General features: G+C 34.0%; 1 protein-coding gene across 6 annotated transcripts; it reads left to right on the forward strand.

Annotated features, from left to right (window-relative positions):
- The first annotated feature begins 2,035 nt into the window (after nucleotides 1–2,035).
- Nucleotides 2,036–7,963, forward strand: LOC103326469 (uncharacterized). 6 transcript variants are annotated; one of them, XM_089048585.1, is made up of 10 exons: nucleotides 2,036–2,433; nucleotides 2,964–3,085; nucleotides 3,176–3,330; nucleotides 3,673–3,826; nucleotides 4,160–4,435; nucleotides 4,776–5,033; nucleotides 6,245–6,331; nucleotides 6,451–6,501; nucleotides 6,991–7,078; nucleotides 7,402–7,963. In XM_089048585.1, the coding sequence occupies exons 1-10, from the start codon at nucleotides 2,259–2,261 to the stop codon at nucleotides 7,518–7,520; spliced, it is 1,485 nt and encodes a 494-aa protein (XP_088904711.1). In that variant the 5' UTR covers nucleotides 2,036–2,258; the 3' UTR covers nucleotides 7,521–7,963. The 6 variants fall into 6 exon arrangements, with proteins under 6 accessions (XP_088904711.1, XP_088904715.1, XP_088904712.1 ...); XM_089048589.1 differs by having other exon boundaries at nucleotides 4,178–4,435; XM_089048586.1 differs by having other exon boundaries at nucleotides 3,676–3,826.
- The last annotated feature ends 991 nt before the right edge of the window (nucleotides 7,964–8,954 follow it).

Genomic DNA, 8,954 nt, shown 5'->3' on the forward strand with positions numbered 1-8,954 from the left:
AAAATCCGTATTTAAAAACTCATATTTTAAAAATAAATAAAAAATCATGATTTTTAAATTCATTTTTCTTAGTAAGATACCGAACAAGTCTTTTCAAGGCAATTTTTAAAAAATGTTAAGAAATTCAATAATTTCTTAGATTTACACCAACAGGCGGAGGAAAAGACGGTTGCAATAAGAAATGCTATGTATATAAGTGCATAGCAAAAATGAAACCCTTAATATGTTTAAGTCGTATTTATAATTTTCAAAACTTTGTTCTTTCCATGAAATTGTACATCATATAATTGTACCATATACTCCTCGATAAATGGGATAGTAAAAACACATTATTTCCATTTAAATAGTTTAGGGCTCTCACATGTGGGGTGAAGCTTAACTCATTGCAAATGTCATGTGGAGTAAATTTCTACAAAAGAAGCCTAATTAATAAGTAGAATTCTACAGTGTGGAACACACTGATTACCCACATATAAGACACTCCAAGTGTGAGGTTACCTTGCAAAAGTTTAGGTTCCTCTTTCCATAAGTAAAATGCTTGGACCTAAAACCGTGGATTGTATATGTATGATTTTGTCATAATATTATAGCATATCGGTTCGTAGTGCATAAATTTGGAATGCGTGCAATCATCGTGTTTAGTTTCCACCAGTTATGAAATATGTTCATCTTGAATTTTTGTCAATATTTTTTTTTTTCGTATAAGGTAAAGATAGATCCACTACATATATATAGAAGCATATGATCATAGTCAAGATAGTCATGCTACACATGATGGAAATCATGTTGATCATAATGCATCTTCTAGTGTCCAAGAACAACTCTTGGAACCAAGGAGAGGAAAAGGATGAAAAACCCCAATAAGAAGGTTGGACACTATTTCTTTACTAGAAGCTCCTTATTGGAAGGAAGCAATACAAAGTGAGATTGAATCCACTTTATAGAATAGCACATGAAAATTGGTTGACGTACCTCCAAGTAACAAACCTATTAGTTATAAATGGATTTTTAAAAAGAAATTTAAATCATATTGTACTATAGACAAGTATAAAAATAATGGTTAGACCTCTTTGATACTTACTCACTAGTCACCAATTACTTATGTGAGTGCTAATAATAATCGCAACCATTTACAATTTGGAAATAAACCAAATATATGTATTTAAAAAAAATTAATAATGAGTTTGACAGAGAAACGTATATGGAACAACAAGAGAATTTTGTGGTGAAAGGTCACAAGAAAAATATATGTAAACTTGTTAACTCATCATATAGGCTCTAATACCAAAACAATGACATGAAGCGTTTGATTATACAATGAACGTGATAAATGTATTTATATAACGGTTGTGACATTACATGTTTATATGTGAATGATATGCTCATAACAGGAACAAACAAAAATGTGATAAGTCACATAAATGATATGTTGAATTTCAATTTTGATATGAAAGATATGGCATACCAACTGTTATATATACTTGGACTTCGAATTCAAATGCATAGAACATACTTACAGAATTTGTTATCTTTGATAGCAGTCATGATGTAACCCGTTTGATGACAATTGCAATTTGAAAAAGAATAGCAGTGAAGGTGTATCCTAATTGGTATACTCTAGAAAATTTTCCATCACAATATAATTTTTTTAAAGTCAATTTGTGTGCATGTAAACGCGTGCTAAGAGGTTAATATCAATTAAAAACAAACAAGTAATGACATATATATAATTAGAAATTCTTTGAGAAAAATTCTTAATATAAAATTCGTATATTCTCAATATAAAAATCTTTGAGAAAAAAATAACATATATACACCAATGACATGTTTAATTACCTGGAAAAAGAATGAAGGAAAAGAAATGCATGATTTCAACTTCATTCTTCATTTTGATTTCGACTCCTTTTATTCCGATCGTTTCTCGTTCTGATTTCGTGTAGGGTTTGTAATAAATGAAGGAATTAGTATCAAAAAAAGAGAAAATAAAAAACAAAAACAAATAAAATCACATGTATGTATCGTAGGAAAAAGTAAAAAGAAACAAACAAAAAAGGGAACTTGTTCAATGTTTATGAACAGAGGCGCATTGCCGCACAAGAAAAGAAAGTGATTTTCCTTTTCGAATTCCATCGCCCAGCTTCATCAGATCTCTTCCCCTTCCATATTAACCCTCCAAAATCGTAGACACACACACAGAAGTACTGAAACTTGTAGTCAGAGAAATTGGGCTGGATCAGAAAAAGCAGAGAAAAAGAAACATGGGTTGCAGAAACAGAGAGTTCACAGACGACGAGACTGTCTCTTCTTCTTCATTAAGTGAGGCCTTGCTTTTTGCCACCATGTGCATCATTGGTCTCCCAGTCGATGTTCACGTCAAGGACGGCTCTGTCTATTCTGGAATATTCTACACCGCCTCTGTGGAGAACGAATACGGTGGGTTCTCTTGATCTTTGTTGTCGTTTCAATGTGTTTTTGAAAATGGCGAATTTCTCAGAACTCTTTCTGGGTTTTTAATATTATGCCGGTATTGTATCTGGGTTTTATTATTTTGAGGGATTTGTATCTGGGTTCACATTTTGCTTTTCTGGTTATGGTGATCCTATAGATTGGGATGGATGGGAAGTATTTGATCTGGCATTTACTGTTATGTTGGGTTTTCAGTTCATTTTCTGTGGATTTCTTATGAGTGTTTCTGATTTCATTTTCACTGAGAAAGGGTGAACCATAGGAGAATGTACACTAGAACTAAGGCATTGAGATATATTGGATTTGAGAAAACTGGATCTTTATGTGTAACCACTACTTTTGTGTGTGCATGTGCTTTTATTCAATTATCCTGAAGTATAATTAGCAATCGACACAGGACGTGTGTTTTAAACTTTAGAATGGGCCCTCGCTCTGTCACTCACTCACTCACACACAGACTTCTGATTGAGATTCATTCTGGTGTTTGTGTTGTTTAGGTATTGTTCTGAAGAAAGCAAGGATGACTAAAAAGGGAAAGAGTGATGCTAATGTAGGAAATGGGACATTGATTGACACTTTAGTAATTCTCTCAGGTGACCTTGTTCAAGTTGTTGCTAAGGTATGTAGTTCATGTCATTCCTATTATATTTTTTGAAAACAACTTAAGCAATCTGCTGTAGGTAAATGTGACTCTTTATGCATCATTCAGGGAGTTTTGCTTCCAGCGGCTGATGTTGCTGGAAATATGGCTGGTGACGAAACTGAAGCTGTTGCGGGTACTGTTCCTTCTGATGTTTGTATAAAGAATGATGCAAAGAAGCCAATTGAGTCTGCCATAAATAAGAAGAAATTGAACGGTGTCAGGTATTTTTTCAGTGTTGGACTTGTATGGATTGTTATATGGACTAATTGAGTCTGCCATAAATAAGAAGAAAATGAACGGTGTCAGGTATTGTCTCAGTGTTGGACTTGTATGGATTGTTATCTGCACTAAGTCTCGAGAATAAAAGAGGTTTTCATATTTTCTGTTTCAACTGAAAATATGTTGTCGTCAGTTGTTGTTCATCATAGAAACTGATTATACTGGCAGATGGCTACTGCCTGTTTTTCCTACGGGAAAGGATACCCTTGTATAATCTGTTGCTCAATTATTGCTGTTCAATTCGATTTTATGTATAGTATGTAGTCATACTTTACTTATATTAGCAGGGGCCCAATGCAAAATGGCAATGGACTTGCTCATGGCGTCACCTCCACAGGAGCTGGAAAGGAACATGAAGGGAGGAATTTGCCACCGAAACATGGTGGGAATACCATGGAAGTTGAACATGGGAAAGGTGAAGGGATGAACTTATCAGAGGTAAATTTTTCTATAGGCATGGTTCTATCCGTCTACTTTATACCTTAGTTTGTACTTGACATCATATATTTACTCGACCACATCTCTTTTGGAATTTAAGAGGTTGTTTTTCATTTTTAGAAAACAAGGAACAATTCTATTGAACAGAACAAAAACATGGCCAACTTTAGCACTCAAGATATATGCAGAAAAGCCACTTTGATAAGAGGTGCATAACATCAACCCCTAATGATTTCAAACATAAATCAGAGTTTTATAGGGAAGAAACTGTATATAATGATAACTGCTGCTAAGATTGTTCTGTCACATTCTAATATACGTTGTATTTATCAGTGCAAAATGCTTCTGCAGGCTGATAAAGTTAATGATAAAAAGATGACATCAAAGCGATTGCCTTCCGGAGTATCTTGTGATCCTGTTACTGTAATTATTAATTCAGACAATCAATGCTGTGAAAGGACAACTTCAGCAGACATTTCTTCTGATGTTGTTTCTTCAGGTGTCTCAACTTCATTTAATCCAGCTGCAGATGCTTCTTGTCGACGTTTGGTGGCAACATCAACTGAAATGGTCCCTCCTCAGGGTCCAGAATTTAATAGAAGTGCCAAGGTAACACTATAATTGGACGAACCATGTTAAATTCAACTTGAATGTTTATTTATATTGGTTTGTATATTCTTCTGTTAGAATTGGTTGGTCACCTTATTGCTATCTAATTTATGCGTCACTTGGTTCACTAAGAAGCTTATGTTGAATTCTGCTGGTAATTGTGTTCTAATAGATTATGGGTTTAGCGTCCTAATACTAAGGAAACTTAATGCTTGGTGATCCCAAGTGCAACTACTCTAGTATATTATGAGGTGGCGTTAATAAATTTTTTAAAGTTGATGATGTGTTTCCTAATTACATAGTCAAGTTGATAACCTTTTTCTTTGGTATTCCCTTTTAGGAATTTAAGCTCAACCCAGGAGCAAAAACATTCTCTCCATCTTTTACAAAGCCCATAACATCAACCCCTCCTTCGGTGCCAACAGTGGTGAGCATGGGTTATATACCAAACAACTCCCCCGTGGTAGCTGTTCCTGCTGCTCAGCCAGAAGTCGGATCAAATCCTTTCCCATCTCGTTCATCTGTGCCTGTTAAGGTGGTCCCGTACAATAATTTCACCAATGGACATGGTGGCAGTGGTTCTCAATTTTCACAACCTGTATGTACCATAGGCATTTCTAAATTCATATGCGGGTTATTATATGATACAATCTATATTGTACAGTCTTTGTATGATATGATTAACTGCAGTTTCGGATAACCAGTTTTGTGAGCGGTGACTGGCCAGACACAAAACTGGTTACTCGCAAGTGCAGTTAACCGTATTATACAACAACTATATATGTGTGTGTGTATATATATATATATATATATATATATAATGGGGGTGTGTGCACTTCAGCCTACTCACTGGTGGACATGAAATTCTATACCAATAACTTCTCTTTTATTTGAATATCAGCAGTTAGATTTTGTTCCAGTAGTTTGTGAATTGGGGATTGATGACTATATGAATGTATCATAGAATACAGAATTCATGTTGATGTTATTATATGAAATTTGACTTTTAGTGAAAGCTCTGCTTATAACTACTAGCAGCGTTAGCGTAGCAGAGTTAGCGTTATAAACACTTGTAGAGTTGATTATGTAAATATTCTTTAGTAACTAAAATAAGGAGATAAAGTAAGTAGTCAATCCTGGACCATTAGATTCAAGATTAAAGCATTCAGACAACTTGAATTACAAATGTTTTAACCTTAGCCTTGGAAAGTGATCTTACGGCCCAAGATTGACTATTTAATTTAGCTCCTTACCAGTGCTTGTCTGCCCATATATTTATACAATGTACATATGCACACACACGCACACACGCACACACACACCCACCGTTATGATTTCTTACTCACCAGTGAACATAGATTTTGTTCTTATTAATGAGTTTGAGATAAAAATTGCGTGCGTGTGTGTAGTCATGATCTTTTCTACTCACTAGTGAACACAAAAATCTCTTATCACTAATCACTAGGTCAAAATCCAATAGCTTACATTTGTTTGAGATATAAAATGCTTTGTAGGGATTTGAATATTATGTTGTTTTTTGTCCAATGGTTGGTCAACATTGATTTTTGTGTTAACCTGTGAGTAGGAAATGAAGATTACATATAGGAGTGTTTAGACTGACAACATTTAGTATCTCAATGAGATACATACAAGTCCTAGGATGAAAATCCAATGGTTAAAATAACACAGGAATAGAGCATGGTATGTGCCTTGTTATAATGCATTAAAATTGTATATAATACACAATATATAAGAGAGAGGTGTTGTGGAACTTTCGGATTCATCTTTGGTTGCCCTTTCTGGATATAGATTGTTGGACACGTGGGAAGCAGGGTGCAGACGCTTAGGTATCCTGTTCAGGCTGGACCTACCTATGTGCATCCAAATTCTCAAGCTGTAAGTAATTGAACGACATTAATGCCATCTTTATGTCAACTTATTTTCGGTGGTTTAGGATCAGGATAAATCTTTTACTCTATTTTGCTGATTTACTAAACCCTCTCCTCTTTGTCTAGGTTATGGTTGGACGGTTTGGGCAGGTTCTATACATGCATCCAGTTTCTCAAGTAAGATCATGGTCCTATGATTGAAGCTGTCTTATGATATGATTTCTAATTAGTTAAGTTTGAAGTGGTACCTGGATGCTTTTGGAGATTTGCACTGAGTTGTGTTTGGCTAAAAATAGTATTACAGTATATACTGAAGTTGATGCTCTACAGGGTATGTTAATTATTCAGTGGTTAAGAAATATTCATTTTTAGTCCACTTGTGGGGTGTAGCAGGACGCACCTGTTGATACATTCTACTCAAGTTATTCTGATTTCTGTCTATGTGCCATGAGCCCCGTCATATTATTTTTGAAATAAAAAAGAATATTTTTTATCGCCGAGTACAAATAATGGGTAATGTAGTAACAGTAACAACAACAAAAATGATAATAATATTCCTTCAAAATGTGATAACAATAAAAGTAAACAGTAAGAAGACTTGTGGTGGTAATGATTTTTGTATCATTTATTTCAAATTTATTGATCTCCCTTCATCTTATATTGAAGGATTTGGTTCAGGGTGCAACGGCTATGTCACCACTGCCTGCTCGTCCTGTGTTGACCCCACATCAGGTCCAGTTTCCGAAGCACCAAGGTATGGACTAAGTTATTAAGTTCCCAATGAATCTTCATTTGACAATGAAAATGAAAGTTAATGAGCATCTGTATTATTTTGCGAGGTATTTTCTGTTTCTGCTCCAAAAAAAAAAAATTTCTTTGTTAAAACAAATCTTGAATGTGAATTATTTGCTAAGGGAAATCCTGAGGAACAAAATTATAGCTTTTTTTCGTGTCATATTCATGGATGCTAATGTAACTTTCACCATTTAAATTTCAAATGACAGCAGGTCTGAATTTCTTCCACGTTTTGAATCTCTCTTTGGGTAATTTTTGCTTTCTTTTCCTTATTTAATGCAGGACCTGCAGCAGCCCAAGCTTTTCAGCTGTGTGTGCCTCCGCCGTTCATGTCTACTGGACAGCAGCCTTTCCCCATTGCCAAGACACATCCCCTTTTTGCAACCTCCCTTCCCTTCTAATTGTCTCATTTAAGTCCCAGGATCTAATGATCTTGTTGATCCTAAGTTTGGGTGAATATCAGTTTCTTTCACTAGTCACCTCAGCTAGGGGTTCTTTTCCCCATCCTTATATTATAATTCTAGAAAATTTTGGCCTTAAATTCTTTTACTGGACAAGAGTCCAGTCAACCTGTATTCACTCGCTGTGTTTTTTCCATACATAAAAGTCGGACAACTTTTGCACAAGGGTTTCTGTCAAACCTGGTTAAATGGCGTGTAGCCTTCATTGTTTTTTGAAATATGTAGGGATCTTGTCTTCTACAAAAAGGGAGTGGGTTTCATGCTTTTCCTTGAATAATTTTGTCAATAGAGTAACATGTAAAGTATTTGAACAAGAGATGCATTGATTCGATTGACTGTTTTTTCGATACATGATTCGTTTGATTTTAAAATGTTATATTCCCTGATGTTTATATGTTCCAACTGATTGCCCGGAAGTTTTCCATTAAGCAGTGGAGATGCTTTTATTTTTATCTCTATTGGACCTTTTGATACGAGATCAACCATAGTTGATCTTTTTGTTTTCCTAAATCCTGTCTCTTTGTTATTTGTTCCTTTTTTTTTTATGCTTTGAGGAAAAGAAGTTACTGATTGACTTTTCTTTTGGGTTTTTGTTTATTTTTAATCAAAGGGGGAAGGAGGTTTTCTTTCAACAGTGCTAAAGCTCATGGTCTCATTAGTTAATGTCCTTATAATACAGTATGGTTGGGAGTGTCTTTGTATTTTATACTACTCTACCCTAGTTAGCATTTCCCTGTATAATACTTGTATTATACATATATGTATTTTTGTAAAATACTTTCGTTTTTCGTATATCTCTGAAAGACTTGGTAAAATACACAATTTTTAAAATTGAACAAACAATACATGTATATATGTATTCTTCACATTTAATACACATGTTTTTGTACAAAATTTTAATAATACACTAGCCCCTTGGCATATGCTCACGCATATGCCAATTGGTTTCCTTTTTTATTTTATTTTTAGAATTAAGAAAAGATAATATGGGTAGTTTTGTTCCATAAAAATATGACTTATTATCTTCTTCTTTTTTTAATTTTAATTTTGTTTAATATGAAAAAATGTGAATTTATCATATTATCTTCATTTAATTAATAATTTTAATTCTTTAATATTTGAATTAACCAAGGGCATTTTCTGGTAATTTGAATGTTTTATCATTCTCCGCCTTTTGCTTTATATATACTAGCCTCCGCACACGCTTCCACACCTGCGAAAGGTTTTCTTTAAAAAAATTTAAACTTATTTTAGAATTAAAAAAGATAATAGGTAGTCGTGTTCCATAAAAATATGATTCATTATCTAATTTTTCTTTTAATTTTAATTTTTTTAATATGAAAAGGTGTGAATTTACCATATTATCCTCATTTA

Source organism: Prunus mume, linkage group LG3 (assembly GCF_029339155.1).
Source record: "Prunus mume cultivar Tortuosa linkage group LG3, ASM2933915v1, whole genome shotgun sequence".
In the NCBI taxonomy this organism is placed as follows: Eukaryota; Viridiplantae; Streptophyta; class Magnoliopsida; order Rosales; family Rosaceae; genus Prunus; species Prunus mume.

Coding starts and splice junctions, on each gene's coding strand:
- LOC103326469 (XM_089048585.1), top strand. CDS start 2,259: ATGGGTTGCAGAAACAGAGAGTTCACAGACGACGAGACTGTCTCTTCT. Junction 3,086..3,175: donor TTGTTCAAGTTGTTGCTAAG/GTATGTAGTTCA, acceptor TGCATCATTCAG/GGAGTTTTGCTTCCAGCGGC. Junction 4,436..4,775: donor AATTTAATAGAAGTGCCAAG/GTAACACTATAA, acceptor ATTCCCTTTTAG/GAATTTAAGCTCAACCCAGG.